At 44.4% G+C, this 19796-nt stretch overlaps 1 protein-coding gene across 1 annotated transcript; it reads right to left on the minus strand.

Annotated features, from left to right (window-relative positions):
* Positions 1-1680: 1680 nt before the first annotated feature.
* UBE2QL1 (ubiquitin conjugating enzyme E2 QL1) lies at positions 1681-19672 on the minus strand. The gene is made up of 2 exons (XM_066326743.1): positions 18351-19672; positions 1681-3004 (listed from the first exon to the last, which is right to left on the minus strand). The coding sequence occupies exons 1-2, from the start codon at positions 19137-19139 to the stop codon at positions 2873-2875; spliced, it is 921 nt and encodes a 306-aa protein (XP_066182840.1). The 5' UTR covers positions 19140-19672; the 3' UTR covers positions 1681-2872.
* Positions 19673-19796: the final 124 nt, after the last annotated feature.

A 19796-nucleotide genomic window follows, 5' to 3' on the forward strand; every position in this document is an offset into this window, starting at 1 on the left:
TTGTCTGTTGCAGAGAAAGTAGAACCTGTCTAGCATAGAGCTAGACAAAAAACATGAACTAATCTTCCCTAAAATAGATAAACTCTCTTTATAGATCTCTTAATTAACCACTCTCCTAGCCATCTCCCTCCCTCCCTTCCTGCTCAGAAACACAAAGCTTCTGCACTCCCTGCTGTCCCCTTTTTCCTGCATGCCCCCAGCACAGTCTGCTCCTGCCATAAGCCATCGTCTCTTTAATAGCAGCAGTATTATTTTTGGTGCAGCAGGAACTTCATCCTGCCCTAGTTCATGCAGCGTACTTTGCCTTCTTCCCTCCTTGCACGAGTTGTTGCTGCAGCTTTATGATCACACGCGCTCTGCTCCCCTTCTGCTACAGCTTCAAAGCACTCCAGATTTTTTGATTTGCTTCTCCTACTGCTCCAAGACACTGAGTGATGCAGAGAACCTCCTACAGCCAGAAAGTAACTGTGATTTTTAGCGATGATGTTTGCTCTAACTATTTAAAGCGCACTTAAGAAGACACATAATAAGTAGGTTTGAGGGAAGTGGTAGCAATCCACCCACTATGTTCCTTTTAGCTAACCCTTTAATTAAATATTAAAGATATGGTTCTCAGGAAGATTTAAAATAACCCACTGACAGAAAAAAAGAGGTTAAAAACCAGCAGAAAATGAAATAATCTCCCCCAAAGACTTACCACACCTTCTTGCTGTTTTTAACATAATTTTACTGTGCTGATGAGGGAAGAGCTTTTCTGAAGGGAAATAACAAACCTTATGCTTTCAGTGCTAGATCACTCTCTGTGTACTCAGGGAGTCCTGTTAGGGTTTACAAATTATTTGATGCTTAACTAAACATACCAGTTTCCTCTTCCATAAGGGAAAGCAAAGAAAGCTTATAAAAATTGAGGAAGTGAATTACTTGAAATGTTAATCCTCACTCAAAAGATACATTCTGCTGCTGGATGCACAGAACTGATATGCAGTTTGAGAAGAAAAGTACATATATACACTGCTTATAGCCTTGTCTCCAAGTGTATAGAAGAGTGAGATAAATGACAGCAAGATCTGAGCAGATTTGTGGTACGAAGCATTTCTCTTTGTAACTGAGTTAAGGCACACCACAGATGATCAGAGGAGAAACAGAAGTGACTACTGATGGAGATCAGAAGTGCAAGAAACCGGGTATGCCCACAAAACTGAGTGGCTCTGACCTGCATATTCCTTTTGGCGAGGGCTTTGATTATTTTTCTCTGTATCTAGCTGACAAAGCTCAACAGCCTCACTGAGCAGTGTTTTTGCACCAGTACTGCAAGAATATCTGCTGCTTCTTCTCTTGTGCTTGAACTCCATTGTACTGCTTTTGTTCTTCTATGCTGCATGTAGTTTTAAATCAAACTCCAGAGCCCCAAGCTCTCTGCATAGTCTCCAATGCTGCTGTAATACAAAAAGAAACTTGTCAACCATTTCAATTTGTTCTCGTGTTAGCCATATAATGGAAAGTGCTTCCAAACACACACTGCTTTCCCCCTCCAAATCAGTCTTACAATCGATACTGTCCTACTTTCAATTAAAATACCACAACAGATACATCTCTATGGTGCTTAGAATCTCACAACAGAAACCCCATTACTTTGAATACAAAAGCTAGCCAAAATGATTGAATTCCCGAGGCAACAGAAACGATACTGGTGATTTTATTCAGCACGATTTTCCATTTGAAATCCACATTTTTTAATACTTTTCTATTCCATTCTTAACATTACCTTCAGCTTTTATGGAGTCCCTTAGAAAGTTGGTTTTTTTCAATTTGTTTACCAGAAAACTTAAATTTTAATGATTAAATAATAAGACATTTATATACATCAGTGAGTTTTCTCAGATACTGGGCTCTAAGTACATACAATGTCTATTGAGTGAAAATAAAAAAGAAAAATTCCAGTCATGCAAATCATCTTACAAACCATGTTCCATTTGACTTGAAAATTTTTACTCTGTTACTGGCATATCATTTCAAAATTAAACAGATAAAATTTTAAGGTTGCTTTGTCCATTTCCACTCATTGTTTTGCTGTTTTGAAGAACTGACAGGCCACATGCTACTGCAGAAGGTACTGGCAGGGCAATCATTGTTCTGCTACCACCAACCAACCCCTCTGAGCCCTGGTGTGGATGTGTTTTAAAAAACCACCTAACCTTCAGCTAACTGCACTGGTTTATTTCTGAACAGCACATCACAATATCAGCACAGAGAGCACATTATTGTAACCGGTTGGGTGATTCCACTTAATAATTTTTTAACACTAGGACCTTTCAGCATTTTAATTCTGGTTTCATTTATGAATTAAAGGTCATATATAGAGCACAAATGAGGTCTAAATTTAGTCACAGCAGACCACAGTTCCACATAAAGACAAATCTTCAAGTTATGTTGACCTGCTAGGAGACAAAGATAAACAGCACAGCAAACATGTACCTGCAATGCACTGCTTCCCTATTAAATATTAACTGTTTCATTTACATTTAAATGAACTGAGCAGCAATGGATAGACTTTCCAGTACTGCTGTTTGGTGCTGCTGTCATGGAAAGAAGCTGAAGACAATGTGGGCTGTATGGGGGCAAATGACGCAATCTCAGCATCCGCTCAAGTGACTTCAATGATGACCATTCTCCAGTCTTGAAATATAATCCTACACAGCATTTTTTTTTCTCTCCCTCTGTAAACACATCTGTTCATAAATAACTTAGATGTCTCCTTGACATTCATGGTATGTAACTGAAGCTGAAGTAGAAAAGGATGGGCGGTGTACAGCACTGAGGAGATGTCACAGTACTTTTGTTCAGCATTTTTGTCAAGTGCCGGTTGCTAACATCAGCCATCAGAGACGGGCGGGGTGACCCACCCATATTTTTCATGGGTCTTCACCAAACTCTTAAATGTTGCTTCAGCTTCCTTTCGACTGAATGACTTTTTTGATTTGCCAGCTTTTCTGCAGATACGGCCCTGCGCCAAACACAAAGAGAAAACCCTCATTAAAGATATGAACACGCATCTGGAAACCACAGCTTAACTTTTCAACTCATCCGCAGGAGAGGCATTCACTTACTGGTTCCAGCAAGCACAGTTCCCAAGCTGGAGCAGACAAATGCATTATTAGAGATGATTTAAAATGATTTTCCATCATTTTAACGGGTAAAAAGGAGGGTAAAAAGGAGGGAAAAAAAAAAAAAAAGGCATCTGGCGATTGTTCCTTCCCGGCGAGCCCCTGCGCTGGCACGCCGCCCCGCTTGCAGCAACCCGCGGCTGCTGCGGCCGTGCCTCTGGGCTCGCCTCCCTCTCCGCGGCTCCGGGACACCTCCGGCACTCCGTGTTTGGCGGGAGGCCGCTCACACCCACCCCTCCTGCCGCTCCTGCCCGGCCGGGGCAGCCCTGGCACACAGCGACTGCCCGGGCACGGCGGCTCTCACCGCGCAGCGACACCAAAATCGGCATCCATCCCATGGAACACACTGCATCCTTCCTCCTGCAACCCACCGCCGAGAAATGAACAGCTCTGCCTTCCTCAAAGGACTGCCTTTAACCAACTTGCTCCCATCTTAAATTGAAAGTTCGAATGTGTTTATCACCCCTTCGTGCCAAGTTTGATAATGAATGAAAATATACCATTTGCATATACTGCATTTTTATTACTCTGCTATTAGATATTACCTCTAACTGCACAGCCGTATGGAAATTCAAACCCTTGTTTGGCAGTAGAGACTTTTACTGAGTTATCAATAGCTTACCTTATTTCTCACATTGGTCTGTGCCAATCACCAACTAACAGAGACACAGAAAGAATTACAGCTGCAGATTAATACCACTCTACAATGAATACCTTTAAACAAAACAATTAAAATAAAACCCTTTAAAGTATTTATGCCTACTAGATTTCTAACAAAACATAAATTTATCAAAGTCACTAGTCTAGTAATTTTAGTAGCTGTTTGATAGATTGCACTGAAAGCCTTTTTAACAAGAAATTGCATTTGATGAGCAGCTATCATATTACAGTGTTAAAATTATTAAAGAACCAAGTTAGAATGTTCTCATTTTTTTCTGTTCAAGTTAGTATGTTCTCTTTTTTTTTGTTTTGTTTTGTTTTGTTTTTTAGCTCAAAAATAATCTTTTTCTTCCCTGATTTTACTGTCAATTTGGAATTTAACCCAAAATTTGGCATTTGCTATAGCATGCAACAAATACTGAGAAAATAGTCAGGTATATGGAGGGAAGAAAAGGGGGGAAATGGGGGAGAAAAGGAAAACAAAATCTCTCCTCAGAGTATCAAATTCACTTTTACAGACTAAAATGAGTAAGATTAGTATGCAGTATGGACAAACGATTTCTTTCTAGAAAGCTGTCTCAATATTGCAGAGGTTCTTTTGTGTTCAGTACTGCTCCTGTTACAGCAAAACTATGGACACATGAAAGAAAAAAGCTGTTTCCTACTCCTGTTTTAACAAATAATTTTTCAGTGCAGTTTGAGTTGTCTCTCAGAGCATACCTTAACCAAAGATTACAAAGACCCTTCAATTCCTACCTTGATTTATTCAATTTATACCCATTTGTTTTTCCCCAAAACAGCTGTTTTACCTGTCAGTGCTTTTCCTCTTCTTTCTCCCTATCTGCCATTTACAGACTAGGAATCTATTTCCTCTTTAAACCCCCTTGACAGACCAAACAGCTGGACACCTTCTATGTCTCCACACAAATTTGGCAATTAATATATCCCAAATAAGGATGATTTGAATGGTTCTCAACTGAGTCCTGATCATAAACTTTCTTAGAAAATGTTCATTTTTAGTTGTGACAGATGGAATAATTAAATAAAGCTGGGAAACATATTTTTAAAATCTTATTGAATAATTATCATACATAATTATATCATATATATAATTATCAATCATAATTATTCTGCAGGAATATTTTCGTGGTTATAAAACATTCTGTATTTTCTTCCTAATCTAGGGTTTTGTTGGAAGCACACTTAGAGAAACATAGGAAAAGATAAAACAAAGTGCAACAGATGATTAAATCGGCACAGAAAATGCTGTCCTCAAAATCTCACCGATGAAATACTTCAGAAAGTAAATATAAACTTATTCTGCTGCTCAATTTCTGGATTAGATCCATTTGCCATCTCCTGTGTTTTGCAGTTTATTTTTTATCCTTTAAGGTTTTGATACCTTTCTGAATTATATGCACAGCACCTAGAACAGTATGATTCACCTAGAAATAGGATCTCTGCATTGTGAACAGCTCATGTTTGGTGTTGACTGTACAGCTTTCAAAGCAGGAATGTAAGAATTCTCTGGTGTCGTAATGATGTGGTAAACATCATCACATCATGTAAAATGTTACTGGAGCCATATCAGATGAAGGGAGCATCATTTCATGAGTTTATTCTGAAACCTTTCTGTTATTAATGTGATGGATCATTAAATCAACTTCCACACTGGTACCATATGCAGGTTGTATGTGAACTGCACCATCAAAGACCAGCTAATTCTACCCTGCTACAGTCCATGTACTGCTATACTTATACAGAAACGATGGGTGGCATGGTCAGCACTGTCTCTTATTAATCAATATCCTGTCAGCTGTTTATAATCTGGATAAAATTTAACCTCCTAGACTGAAAGTTTCCCTATTTGGTGCCTCAAGTAAACCTGGGGTAAAAAGAAAGAAGGCTGGAATTTCAGCTGATCGACTTCAGATGCTTTCAAGCCTATACTTGGGTGGTATCTACTGTCTTACTGATTTTTAGTTTTTTGCCATTCCTAGAAAATTCTTCCCAAGTTTAAGTAAAAATGTCATTTTGGATGCAATTATAGAAGAAAGTATCAAATGTTTTATCAGGCACCGCTACCAGCCCTGACTACAGTTTATTTTCAGCCTGCTTGTTAAACATGCAGTCATTTTAGCACCTGGGAGCTGCTGCATTCTGTGGTGGTGATGGCAAATACAGAATGTAAATATGTGCTGTCCACAGCTCTGTTGGGTACATCTGCATTTTGACCAATCCCCAAACCACATATGTCACTACTGCCGGGTTAGGGAATACAGATCATTTGCATGGCCAATGTCTTGACATGTCCAGCACCACATGAAGGAAAGCTATCAAACTGGTATCTGAACAAGATCAAAACATTCCACAAGAGGTTACAAACAACAGCAAGACCCCAAGAAGCCTTTCATAAAGATATTACCATTGACTTCAGCTCTGAGAAGTCACACCAGGAGCTTATTTAAATACTCGCAATACTTTCAGACGCTCACAGAGCGCCTTTCATAAAGGGATAACTGAAAACCTAATTAAAGAGTTGGAGAGAACGTTTCAGATTTTGCCATCTGCTGTGACTTCATGTACTTATGAAGATATAATTTTAACAAGCTAGAAACATATGAAAGGTGAAAGCAATGCCACAGCACCCAACTGGTTTTTATGCAGCCGTGCTGAAGCGCAGGGGGACGTGTGCTGCGCTCAGCCTCCTCCATGGCTCGTGCTCCTGCTGCGGCCAGCCTGCGTGGCACAGTGAGCAATCACATGCCACTCATCCAGGCTTTGCCCAAACTAATGAGCTTGCACAAACAGCTGATCAGCATCCAGACTATAACTCTGATAATGGCGGACAAAAAGAACTCCTAGAACACGATCTGCTGTGGGCAGCCTTCTCAGGACTCCAGCCGTACTGAGCGACCAACCACTCCCTCCTGCCATGTTCAGCAAAAGACCCAAGGTATGATTTGCCAGGTATGATTTGTCCCCCTGTCCTGGTTTCAGTTGCAATAGCTGATTTTCTTTCTAGTAAAAGTGGCGGTTTGGATTTAGCATGAGAATAATGTTGATAACACCCGGATGTTTTAGCTGATGCTCACACTAAGCCAAGGATTTTTCACAGTGCTTTGTGCTCTACCAGTGAGCAGGTGCATAAGAAGCCAAGAGGGAATCTGGCCAGGACAGCTAGCTGTACTGGCCAAAGGGATGTTCCACTTCATAGAACATCATGCCCAATATATTAGCTAGGGAGAGTTGGCTGAGAGGGGCCAATCACTGCTTGGGGATGGGGCTGGGCATCTGTCTGTGTGTGTTGAGTAATGGTTGTGCATCACTTGGTTTTCTTGTAGGTTTTTTGTCTCTCCATCTTAAACTACTATTGGGGTTTTTGTTATCATTATAGTTATTAATATTACATTTTACTTAGTTTCAATTATCAAACTCCTTATCTCAACCCACAAGTTTTTATTTTTTTTTCTGATTCTCCTCCTCAGCCAGCCAGGGGATGAGGTGAAGGAGTGTTTGGTTGGCAGGTGAGGTTAAAACATGACACATTCACATCTATAGACCTCTGTAGGCAAATCTGGGAGCTTTTCTACTTCCAGGTGATGCCACAGTAGTCTCTCTGTGAACACATCTCCCCTTCATAATGCTCTGTCACACTGAATTATGTGTGAAATATTCAACTCAACAACCATTAGCTCTTTAAAATCTGTCAGTATCACTATCAGCAATGTGCCATGTCAACTCCTCCCCAGCATCACTAGATCACAAAGTAGTCAAAAAAAAGAGCTAAGTCCTGTACAGAAACCAAATATGAAGCCTGAAATTCCTGAGCCCACTATGACCATATATTTACCCATAGCTGGCCTACGGTATCATGAAAAGCAGTCTTGACATTTCTTCTGGTCCTTCCAGAGTCAGGACAGTCTAAAAGGGTTTCTCTGGACAAAGGGAGTTCCCTCTCTTGTCAAATGAATGATGGTAGCTCTCAGATCCAAACCAAATAATTTTAGGACAGTACCAGGCGTGCTTCCATGTGTGTCCAGCTGGCATTCCCTTGAAGGACAGGACTATCTACCACAGGTCAGCCTTCCACAGGATCATGCAACCACCAAAGTACTGGCTGGAAGGGACCTGTGGTGGTCTCCAGGTCCAGCTTAGACACTTGGAGCTGAACTGCCAACACAGGTCAGCTGTGCTACTGCACAGCCAAGCCCTGAACCCTTCAAGGTTGTGCTCAGTCCACTCCTGATGCCACTCACTGCTTTATTAGGTCCCAAATTTTCAGAGATTTAATGTACACAGCCAAAAGCCCTGTAAGGGCTGACGTTACTGTGCCAACAATGCAAGCCCCCATGCTTGATCGCTGATCTCTTGATCTTGTGGATCTCTGAGGTGTCACAGCAAATCTTCTGTCATACCCAGACATTTTACCTGGACCAGCTAACAAAAAGCTGCGTACATTTCCAGTAGTGCACAACTAGAATACCCAGAAGCAGGCAAACCTTCATGTGTTTAGCACAGCTCTTAGCACAATCTCCTCATCCCTGCGTATTTTCATTAGTCCTGGCAACGCAAATAACTCCAGGATGGTCTCCCAAGGGCAAATCACACAAGCCTTCTGCACATTGGGCTAAACTGAGCCCATCATGTAAGCCAGCATAAGGATACAAGGATGGCTACAGTTTCCTTTTCTGCCTCCATCTCTTAACAGATCTCTACAGGCAGGTTCTGCTGACCCAACCCTAGGTAAATGTCAAGAGATGGAAAACAAGCAGGGATAGAGAAGCACACAGAAAACTGCAGGAAGTCACTGTGCCAGACACAGCATCTGTGGTGATCCCTTCATGGACAGGAAGATGATCCACAAGGATATGCCCATTTTCCAAGTCTGTTGTGCCAGGCTTTCCTATGAATGACAAAAAAAAATCTATGGATTTCCTAAATATTGAAGCATGCTATGAGTTTCCGGCACGTAACACATTTCATAATGTGCCAGTGACTAATGGCTTTGGGCCCCAACTATTCCATGCAAACATACTCAAACATTTTCTGATAAGGAACAGAAGCACTCACTGCATAAGCCTGAACCAGCCTTATCCTAGAATATTTAAACAAGCTTTTAGAGGAAAATATTTCCACTGGCTTTAGAGACACATTCAAAAGCAGAGCAAAGCTGAAGTGAGTACTGTCATGCTCTCAGTGCAGTGATTGCAATGTGTCACAACATCACTGTTAGAGCACAATATATACAGTCTCTCCCCCCAATTACATGGTTTGTAATTTTTTTCCTTCAAGTACTGATGAGGCACAGTTAATCACGTCTCAAAAGCCGCACACAATTTATATTGCACTGTATATGATTATTAGCTGTAGCTAAAATAAAGCAGTATAGAAAGTGATACAGACAAATGATGTTGCAGCATAAGGAAATTAAAACAAGGAGGTTTCCTGCAAATGTGTAATTTCCAAAGCAGTACTTCCATGTCTTTTTTGGTCTCCTTTTTAAGAACAATCCGTAAAAGAAGTGAAAAAGTAGCAAGTTCGTGCTTTAAAGCATCCAATAAATTGTGCCTTCTGGGAGCATAACTGTTCTTTGTCCAGGAAAAAAGAAATCTGAGTTGCAGCTGAGTAATTATTTATGCTCATTTGTCTGTGCCAGTAGCCTGGTGCCAGTAGCTCTTAATCGATACAAACGCTTACAGCCCCAATCCCTGTCTGACAGCTACAGAGCACTGTGCTGCTCTTCCTCGCCTTTCCCTAAGTCAGCACCGGGCTGGCTGAGCGATTTCAGCACAGATGAGTTAAGAAACTTTCGCCCTGCATTTTATGGGTGGGACAAACTCTGTGCTTGGAAAAGAATAAGAAAATTTTGGTGGCTGGCTACATTACTGGTGACTCAAGCATCTCCAGGGCTGAAGACAGTACAACATGGTGGGCTTCTGTCAAAAGAGCCAGTCCACATTCCCTGCCACCAGAAGGGCAGGGACTTGCTAGTCTAGCTGACAGAGGAATGTCTTCTCTGCTATGAATTCTCAGTATTTTGCTGAGCTCCCTGGAATCAGGCACTGGCAGAGCTCCTAAGGGCCAGTCCAGGCAAAAAGGCTGGGAACGTGACAGGAACCCTTTGCATAAGCCCACAGGTCCTCTGCATCAGGAACCTGAAGCTCCCCAAGTTAAACACAGTCATGGGTGTGAACCCAACCAAAGCAAAGCCGAGATAACCATTCTTTGTGACGGGCTGTAAAGACAAAGGCATCACAACAATGCCTATCTTTACATTCCCCTAAGTTTTACAATGCTAAAACAAAACAAAAGAACAAAACAGTAGTAAAAACCAGGTTGCCTCTGGGAACATCTAATCGAGTTAACCCCAAATTTAGTAAGATCAGAGCCAGAAGTGGATGTGCTTTTCTCCTGCTATTTATATGAATGTGCCAATCTTTCGACTGCAGTATGTTTCATACTGATGCACATGGACATCTACTCAGAGAGCCTTCACTTCTGAGTGCTTTAAGCACATATCCTCAAATCACCTTTGGGTCATTTATAAATTTCTCTGTACTTTCCACATGGGAAAGAGGAATATAGTGAGGTTATATGACTTGCCCATGACTGTACCTGAAGTCAGTGGCAAAACCTGGCAGCTGAACTCAGATCACCTTTTCTCAGGCTAAATGCTCAAACTGTGAAACAACCTCCTCTGGCAAAAAATTATAGAACACTTCAATGCTAGGTATATTTTAATGGAAATGTTACTGTTAAATTTACAGAAAATTTAATATTTATAGAAACTCATAGAAAGCTTGAAAAACTAATAACATCATCTTCTGTTTTGTGATGCTTTGGTTTTTTCACGGACGTGTATTATGGAAATGAGCCCTTCTTACTGTAGCTAGGGGCTTGTTACCATTTGTAGCATGAGCCTAGAAACAGGAAAAATACCAAGTCATTCCACAGCTCATAAAGCCTGACTATGACAAGCATCTGAGCTCCGGGCCATTTCATAACGCAGGCTTATGTCTTCCTTCCTTGGGTTTATTTTCACTCATCTTTGAATGCAGGTTTGGGATTATAACTGACTTGTAACTCTATCAAGGAGTCACTGCAGAAGTTCCATGGGTGTTGGAGAGCCTGTGCAGCAAAGGATTAAATCGATGAGGATCATCAATTTTAACAAAGAAAATGCACAAGATCGTGCAGGAGATAAAAAGACATTTTCCAAGGACAGACTGTGCACGTGCATGAGGCAGGCACGCATCTGCAATGCCTGGTTGAGGATGGACATGCCTGATGAATCATTCCTCAGTGTGACTTTTAATGGGAACGGGGCAAATCAGACTGGCACCTCGATCCTGTTTCAGAAGAGGAATCATCTGAGCATCTGAAGTGTGGTGCCCACTTACCTGTTCCATGCACACCAGTAGGGACTACAAATTCTCTTCCCTCAAAGCACACCTATGCTTCTCCCTAGCTCAGGCACTTTCAATTCCCAGTGCAGTGCTCATTTCACTGCGAGACAGGTTAGGTAACAGAATCACGTCCTTCCTGTAAAGTTTGCCCTGAGACTTCCAGGATCTACTCAGTTACTGCTGTTTCCAGGTGCAGTTAAAGGCCAACACCAATGCCCAGCAGCCTCCAGAAATGACCTGTAGAGTACAGCTCAGACCAGACCCCGCACTTTTAAAAAGTACAATGATATCAAAGAGAAACCTGCTATTCTATTTACAAGTGTAACAGCCAGATCCTGTGCACCTTACAATTAAGACACATTTTGAGCCATTCAGCCAGCATAACTACCACAGCATCTGAGGTTCTCCCTGTTTAACTGCAGAGGAATTGCACCCAGCAATCCTCCCACCGCCCATCTCCCTGTGCACTGAATGCCAGCATTACCTTTTTTGGCATTTACAGGAGAAAACTGGAAACTGCATGTGAAGGACTGAATACGTCAAGGAAAAAGAAGAGCCCTTTACTGACTCTTGCCAGCGCAAAGGAGCTTAGATGGGAAAAAGAGATGCAGTAAATATTATGTTACTTAACCACCGTCCCACTTTGTGAGAGCAGATGCCCACAGGGGGACATGCCCCAGATCATGCCTGGCAATCAGGCTCCCAGGATATGAGGAGCTGAATTACTGTGGAGTTACAAATCTTCAATCTAGTAATACTTCAATGGAAGTATCCAGCCATGCATGGAAATCCCTGGGCATTGTGTGGATGCTGGGAAAGCTGCATATTTTCAAGACTAGCCTGTAAAAAGAAGAGTAAATCTTCCTCACAATAGAAAGTGGGTTATTTAGGTTACTCCTTCAGGACATCAACCTTCGTGATTAGGCTTTTTGCATTTGAAAAAATACAATTTTCAATGAAGTATCTGACAAAGCACCCCGGTGCTTCATGGTTCTCTCTGCCTGAACACTCACACTGAACAAAATGAGCACTTCTTATATAATCCAGGGAAGAAGAATCTTGCTCTTTGCAGCAAATTCAATTTTCTCACAAGATCCAAAGCCACAATTCTTTCAAATTCTTATTTAGGAGATCAGCTAAGTATTGCCAAGATGAATAAAAGCATGTTCTGAAATTAGTAATTTGGCTCAGTTTAGGGATTTCATTTATTTGATGACGAGTTTAACAGTAATAATGATAGTTAAAAGTATTTAAAAACTTCCATTTTTATGCTTAGAAGGAGAAAAATGGAGATTATGTTCCCTTTGCTTTTTAAAAGAATTAAGCCAACCTCCTATTTCAATGAGCTGGAATCCCTGTGCCTTCATTCCCTTCAGTAGAATACATTTGCATAATAATAGTGGATGGTCAGAACACCAATATATCAGAGTACACACGAACAATTATTTTTTCCAGCCCGTTTATCAGGCCCAGCATCTCAACACACATGCTCCCACTAAAACTTCAGCTTCCAATCCAACGTTTTTCAAATGAAATGAAAGAGACATCTTAGAAGGCAAATAGATCTGATTTTCCTCTCTAGACAAACAATATTCTGTTATCTCTTTGGCCCAGCATTTATACCTTTTCATGGGAAACAAGTCCCCTAACACAGTCTTAGTCTCCTCTGTCATCTTTGTACATGAGTCGATGTTTTTCACCCATGGACCTAAAGCAACATTTCCTCCCTTGAGGATCACTTGCTCGGCAACTAATCAAAAGCAAAAAGGAAAACAATTACAATTTTTTTGTAATACAATGGCTCCAAATAATTCTGAGACCACTGTGGTCTCTGTACATTTCTGCAGCCTTTGAGATTAGCTGATTTATTCATGGCTACACTCCTCAAACTCAGCATCTGGAGTATGAAAACCCATGGATCTGCAATTAATTTCTGCTATACATATTTGAAAGACCTGGAGTCTGCTGACCTCCTGGACACTGTGCAAGTCCCATCTGCTATCTGCTCGCTCACACTTTTGTTTGAAAGGACGAAGAGGGAGTAATTTAGACTATGATTAACTGCTACCTTCTGTAGCTGTTTGTCATAAAACAAGCCTATTTCTGCTGTTTCAGTCTGGTAAAACGCAGCTGGGATATTTAAATCTTTAAAATGGAAAGATAAATTCATTCAATAGTCACACAAGGCACACGACATTTGAATCAAATGAACAGGGTTCCGCTGAAGTATTTCTAATGTTACAATGTGAGGGATCAAAGTACTAGACACCAACAACTTTTATTTGAATTCAGGACCTTTTCTGATACAAAATTAAAGCTTAACTATAAACTGTATCTTAATTTTTATTTAAATCATTCTATAGAAGCCTACAACAGCAAGAATACTGAGAATTAGGGGTACCCTGTTCCCATTGTAATATGTCCTGGCAAAATTTCTATGTTTCTTCTATTCCCTGAAAGGATCCTGGAAAAATTTTATGGTCCTCCTATTCACTGGAAGAACAAGGGAGTACTTCCCTCAAAATGAAGACCTTTTTTCATGACAAATTGCAGACCTGAGAGTTACCTGACAGCTGCCTTTGTCTGTCAGTCTGGTCCCCAGCCTCCATGGAGAGAACAAGAGACTAGTGAAAAAGAGGACGAGGCATCTACTGGTCAGCACTACCACAAGCTTAGATGTAAAGTCCCCAAGGCATCAGGTACAGCTCTGTTTATTGCTCTCAAAAAAAGAAAAAAAACCAAAACCCTGATGCATTACTTGGACACTGGTGTATATAGCTTTGTCCTCTTTAAACATCCACCAAACCATTCTGTCCAGTGAGAAACAACACATCTATTAGAGGGCACAAAACTCTCTCTTAGTTCTGGACAAAGTTCACTCCTTCTCCTTTGGGAACACATCATCTGCCATGTTTTCTAAGGACAGAGATGACTCCTCCCTGAAATATAGGCACTGATCTCATCTGTGTGCACTGTCACTCAAGGAGAGCCAGGATGAACCTCCTGCTCTGACACCCCTCTCCTACAACTGGTACCCTTCCTTTCTTCTTTCCTTCCTTCCATTATTGATATTATTATGACAATGACACCATTATCTGGAAGTGGAAAACAACTGACTAATTTTTAAATATCTCTCTGAAATTATCAATAAATCATTTTAAAAAGCTAAGAATGAATAATACTCCATGGGCCACTTCCTTGGCCTGGATAGACACAGAAAGACAGACATGGGAAGCTCAGCCTAGACAGACATGTTGAACAGCTGCCTCCAGGACGATAAACAAGTGGTATTTAAATTATTTCATTAGCATCACCCCACCTTCCTGGCTGGCACCCCAGCTCTGCAGCAGCTCACAGCGACTGTTTCGCCGGTTCAGCAGGGCCAAACTCTTGCCTGTGATGACAGGAGCCAGCGAGCAGCTGACTGTGCAGGAAGCAAGTACAAAGTCATCCCTTTAAAAGCCAGGCTACAGTTGAGTTAAGGACAACACCAAGTTTTTTAAAATAGGATTCTGGATCCCAGACAGATAAACAGTCTTTGGCCTTTGATGTACTGAGAATTCCCCTCAAGATACTGACTAGAGCTGTGTGAATAATTGATTTTCTCAGCTGAATAGCTGAAGCAACCAACCAAACAAACCCCAACTTGTTTGTTAATTAACATTTTTTCCTTGAAAACTGAGAGAGAAAAAAAGTTAAATTTGGGACTGTTGGATTGCTATATTCAGACAAAAGCCACTTCTCTTCCACATTAAATGTTTTTATTTATAGACACAAAAAAATATCTAAAAACACAATGCTAGATTCATGATAGGAAGCTAGGGTGTGCATCCCATAAGGTAGAGCATCTCTCAAGCAAGGTCACCTGAGGCATATGGTTCCTGCTTGGTGAAATCTAGAGAAACAGCCACCCTGCTTTAAAATCCAGGCCCTGGGAGATACGCTCACATCTGGGAACTTGGACACAGGTTTCACCATTTACAGGCATAATGCTGAAAAGTAACAGAAAAATGCTAACTCTTAATTTCTCTGTTGCACATTTAAATCTCTGTACAGACACAACTCCTGAGTGACTTCCCATGAGGTGTCAGAATGACTTATCTCAATTTCTCTTCTACTATGCTAAAAGGTCTGTGAAACCCATGAAAAAACATCTGAGTTTGTCAAGAATCTCAACTGTCTGAAAATGTATTTTCAATGTTAATTTTATCTGCTTTTGGATCACTTTGTCAAAAAACAGAAGGTCATACATGCTCACCGTTACTACTGGCTGTACCAGCAGACCAAGAAGTGCTGTTTCTCTTTGAAGAACCAGCAGAGAATGACACTGCCACAGTTGGCTCAGCAAAATGGGACTGACGAGAAATGTCTCACAAAATGAGCCACCCTGGTTCTATCCCCTGAACTGCCCCAAGGAGGAAGGTGTGCCAGTGGAAGGCTCAGCCCTGCCCACTCACACTGGTGCCTGTGCCAGCTGGGCACTCTTGCATGTGTCACAGGCTGGAGTATTCACGGTGATTTCATGCTCAATCATGGCGCTGGGAACCAGTGACATTTCTTTGGAAAGTCCCTTTGACTCACTGGTGGCGGCAGTGCTCCATCTCCCCCTCAGCCCGATGGCTGCTGCCATTGGCTCAGGCAGGTTCATTCTGAGGCGATGGAGAACGGCCCTCACCCTTCCAGCCTTGAACAGCATCTTGAATATTTCATGCTATTGCAGGCTGCTTAGAGAAATTAGACAATTAACCTGCTGACAGCCACGGCTGTTTGTTTGGGACGGCTCCTTGCAGGCACCAGGACTGCCCACGGCACGGCAGGAGTCACCCAAACCTGGCCACACAGCGCTGGGGAATGCAGCACCTCCGCCCTCGATGCGCCGTCGGCTCCATTTTTATTTTTAAAAACTAACTGGTCATAAGTAGATCACCTGTAAAATGAAACAGGGATAGGGGAGTGCCAGTCGTATTTTGAGCCCTATTATGCAATGGAGTGGGGATTACATAACGAGGGGAGTGCAATTACAGAAATGTGGCTCCCATGACACGGAGCCCAGCTACGGTGACAGGCTGGTAAACCATCACAGGCAACATCTCTCTAACCCAGAAAATAAATGTATTGACCGTACTGCCTAATAACCTTTCCACTTGGATTGAACAATCTGAGAGGTTGACACGTGCCATGTTATATCAATTTAACTACTAAGTTACTGTCAGCAGCTTATTTCTGCCTTTTTTTGTTTTTTAATCCCAGCTCTCTTTTTGTCATAACTGACTTTGAAAACTTCTGGAAGAATGTTACTGGAACTCTTGCTTTTTACATGGGTTTATTAATGATAAATAAACACATAAACATCCTCTGGTCATCAAAAATTGCTGCTACTTTCTGGAAATCTCTTAAGTTGTTTAGGGAAGAAAACTGTCCAATTATATAGCTGAGAATTATATATTATATAGCTGAGAATTTACTAATAAAACAATTCAGTGCTTCTCTTCACTGAGCCATTTTATGATCCCAGTAAATATTCATTTAACCCCTTTAACATTCAACACTGCAGAAAGCGGCTGAACTGCTACAAAATAAGAGAATTTAGCAGTGTCCTAAATTCTTGTAACAAACAACTATGGCCTCTCTAAAAAGAGGTTAACAAACAGTGAGATGCAGCAAGAGCAGCTACAGAACTTCAATGTACCTCAGGCTCCGTGTTAATTAAAACTCTTTTTTTTTTTTTTTTTTCTTGGTAGGTTTTTTTTTCTATCCCAAGGTGACCTAGGAAATTTGACCTCTTGAAATGAAGTGCAGAGAAAAATACCATCTGATTAAAAAAAGGAGCAGTAGGCCCAAATCAAATAGGTTAAAGGGAAAAGGAGCCACTTAAAAAAGAGCCTGTTGAAAAATCAAAATTAATTTCAGTCTTAAGAAGAAACAACTTCTTTACTTCTGCTCAGCCAAACAGTTCCATAGAAGCAACAGGAGTAACGTCATTTTTAAGCAAATAAAAAGTATGTTATTATTTACTCTTTCCCCACCTCCTTGCCAAAATAGAAATTTAAGAAGTTACTTTAGTATAATTTACTGACAGGCAGAGCTGTGCATGTCCCCTGAGTTCAAAGGCATTCATGAACAGCCTGTCACATCCATGTGTGCATTGCCCACTGTAAGATAAAGCGTAATATAAGGCCATTGAGAGCTACTCACAGAGAGCTACTGCCTACCAGCAATATTTGCCCATTTATTAAAAATGGCTTATGAAATATTTCTCTTCTACGGATATTCTGCAGGAAAAAAAAAAAAAAAAAAAAAAAAAAAAAAAAAAAAAAAAAAAAAAAAGCAGCATAAAATGCACCGATTCAGGTCAGACGAGATCCTCTGCCAGGAGAACCGATCACCCCCTTTGAAGAGGAGAGCTGGCAAGAACCGTCTGGCTGCTGCCGCTGCAGCCCCTAGCCCAAATTACTCGTTCCTTTCGGGCCGGACGATTTGAAACCTGTGTAAGTTTGCCAGCAGCTCGGGCAGCGACTCCCGGCGCGACCCCGCGACACACCTCAGCGCAAGGTGCCAAGCCCCAAAGGCGGGGTGGCCCCTTGTCCCCGGAGGGATGCTATGCGGGACAGCGCAGACAAAGACCTGGGGGCAGCAGCTCCAGCGTCGCGCCCTCCGCCAGCGGCACTGCACGCAAGGGACCAGCGAGTATGGCCGACTGCTTGGTGAAGGGCAGGAGGCTCCGATCCCAAACCCCACTGGAGCCCGGAGTGCCGCCTTTTGCTCTGGGGCGAAGGAGGTGCCCATCAGGGTTAATGAGCACGATATCTTGGCGTGCCGCAGGCGGCAGAGCCAAGCACAGGGACAAAAGCCGGGCGGGAGGACACGATGGATGCATGTGCTCCTCGTCTCTCCAAGCCGCCCCGCACCTCTGCCGCACCTGCCCGAGAAGGGACCCCGGAGCCAAAGAAGCGTGCCCTTGCCTTCGCCCCAGCGGTGACACCAGGTCCTCGGGGAGACCGGGCCCGGTGGCGGACAGCCGCGGGCCGGCCGCCTTTGGGGTTCCCACCCGAACACCGCTCAGACCCACGCCCCGAGCCATGGATGCGTGTGCTCCTCCCCGAGCAGGGAGCCCTACCTGCCCCTTGACCAGGCTGGCGGCGAACTGCCTCATGACGGCCTCCACGGTGTAGGCGCTGGACCAGCCGCGGGGGGTGAGCAGCTCCATGCAGATGGCCCCGCCGTCCAGGACGTAGCCGTTCTCCAGGCGGGGGCTGAGCACCCTCATGAAGGGCGGCGAGAAGGGGAAGTTGTCGGGGAAGGTGAGGTTGAGCAGGATGTACTCCGTGTTGGTCTCCTTCATGTCCTGCCACAGCACCGAGTCCTTGTCTACCTGGTGCAGCTTCACGTTCCAGTCGAAGAGGCTCTCGTCCACCAGCTCCACCGAGATGAAGCGGTCGCTGAGCCGCGCGATGTCCTGCAGCTCCTTCATCAGCCGCCGGGTCCGCACCTGCGTGCAGTGCTGCTGCCGGCCCGCGGGCACCAGCGCCGCCGGCCCCGACCCGCACCCGGGGCCGGAGCCGGGGCCGGGCCGCTGCGCCGCCTCCTTGCCGGCGCCGGGCTCCCTGCCCGCCTCCCGCGGCTTCTCCCGGCCGACTCCCGAGCGCGCCTGCTGCGGGGGCTGCTTGGCCGGCTCCGGCGCCTTCTTGTTCTTGTGGCCCCCGGGGCTGCCCTCGCTGCTGCTGCTACTGCAGCCGCCCCCGGGGGGGCCCTGCGGCTGCGGCTTGTTGCTGCTGTTCTTCTGGTTGCCCCTGCCGCGGAGCGAGGAGCCCTGCTGGCTGCTGCTGCGGTGGTGGTGGTGCTTGGGGTCCTCCGTGTCCCGGCTGTGCAGCCGGATCAGCCCGATTTTCCGCAGCAGAGTGGCCATGTTGAGCGCGGCTGTGCGATCCCTCCCGCCTCTGAGCACCGGCGGGGCTCCGGTGTGGTTATTATCAATTTAAAGCCCGGCTCGGCGGGTTCGCTGTTGGCGGCCGGGCGGCGAAGCGCCTCTCCGCCGGTCCGGGGCGCGGAGAGGCGGCGGCGGCGGTGCCGGAGGATGTGCGGCCGCCGCTCAAACGCCTCCCCTGCCTAGAGCTGCGGCGGGGAGCATTGCCGCAGCGGGGCTGCTCCCGCGGACATCACGGCCCCGCCGCTGTGGCCATGATCCCGTGCAAAGGAAGGAGGAGGAGAGTTGTGGGGGGGAAAAAAAAGGTAGGAAGGAAAAAAAAAAAATCCCCCAGCCGCCCGCACGGGAGAGCCCCCTCCCTTCCCCCGCACAGCGGCGGCGAAACCGCCTGCGCTGCAGATGGCTTCCCCGGCACCTTCGGATCGCGCTCGGCCGAGCCAATCCCCGGCGGCTCCCGGCGGGCCGGGCCCCGCGCCGCTCCGGGCGCCTCCCCCCGAGGCGGGCGGGGGGGTCGGAGCCCGCCCGCGCAGCCCCCGCTGTGCCCGCGGCGCGCTCGGCCCTTTGTTCGGGGAGAGGGGCCGCCCGCCCGGGCAGCGCCGCCGCAGCCCCGCCGCGCCCCCCGCGCCGCCTGCGCGCCTC

The sequence above is a fragment of the Sylvia atricapilla genome, chromosome 1, assembly GCF_009819655.1.
Source record: "Sylvia atricapilla isolate bSylAtr1 chromosome 1, bSylAtr1.pri, whole genome shotgun sequence".
NCBI lineage: Eukaryota > Metazoa > Chordata > Aves > Passeriformes > Sylviidae > Sylvia > Sylvia atricapilla.

Coding starts and splice junctions, on each gene's coding strand:
- UBE2QL1 (XM_066326743.1), bottom strand. CDS start 19,139: ATGGCCACTCTGCTGCGGAAAATCGGGCTGATCCGGCTGCACAGCCGG. Junction 3,005..18,350: donor CCAGCCTGGTCAAGGGGCAG/GTAGGGCTCCCT, acceptor TGTTTGGCGCAG/GGCCGTATCTGCAGAAAAGC.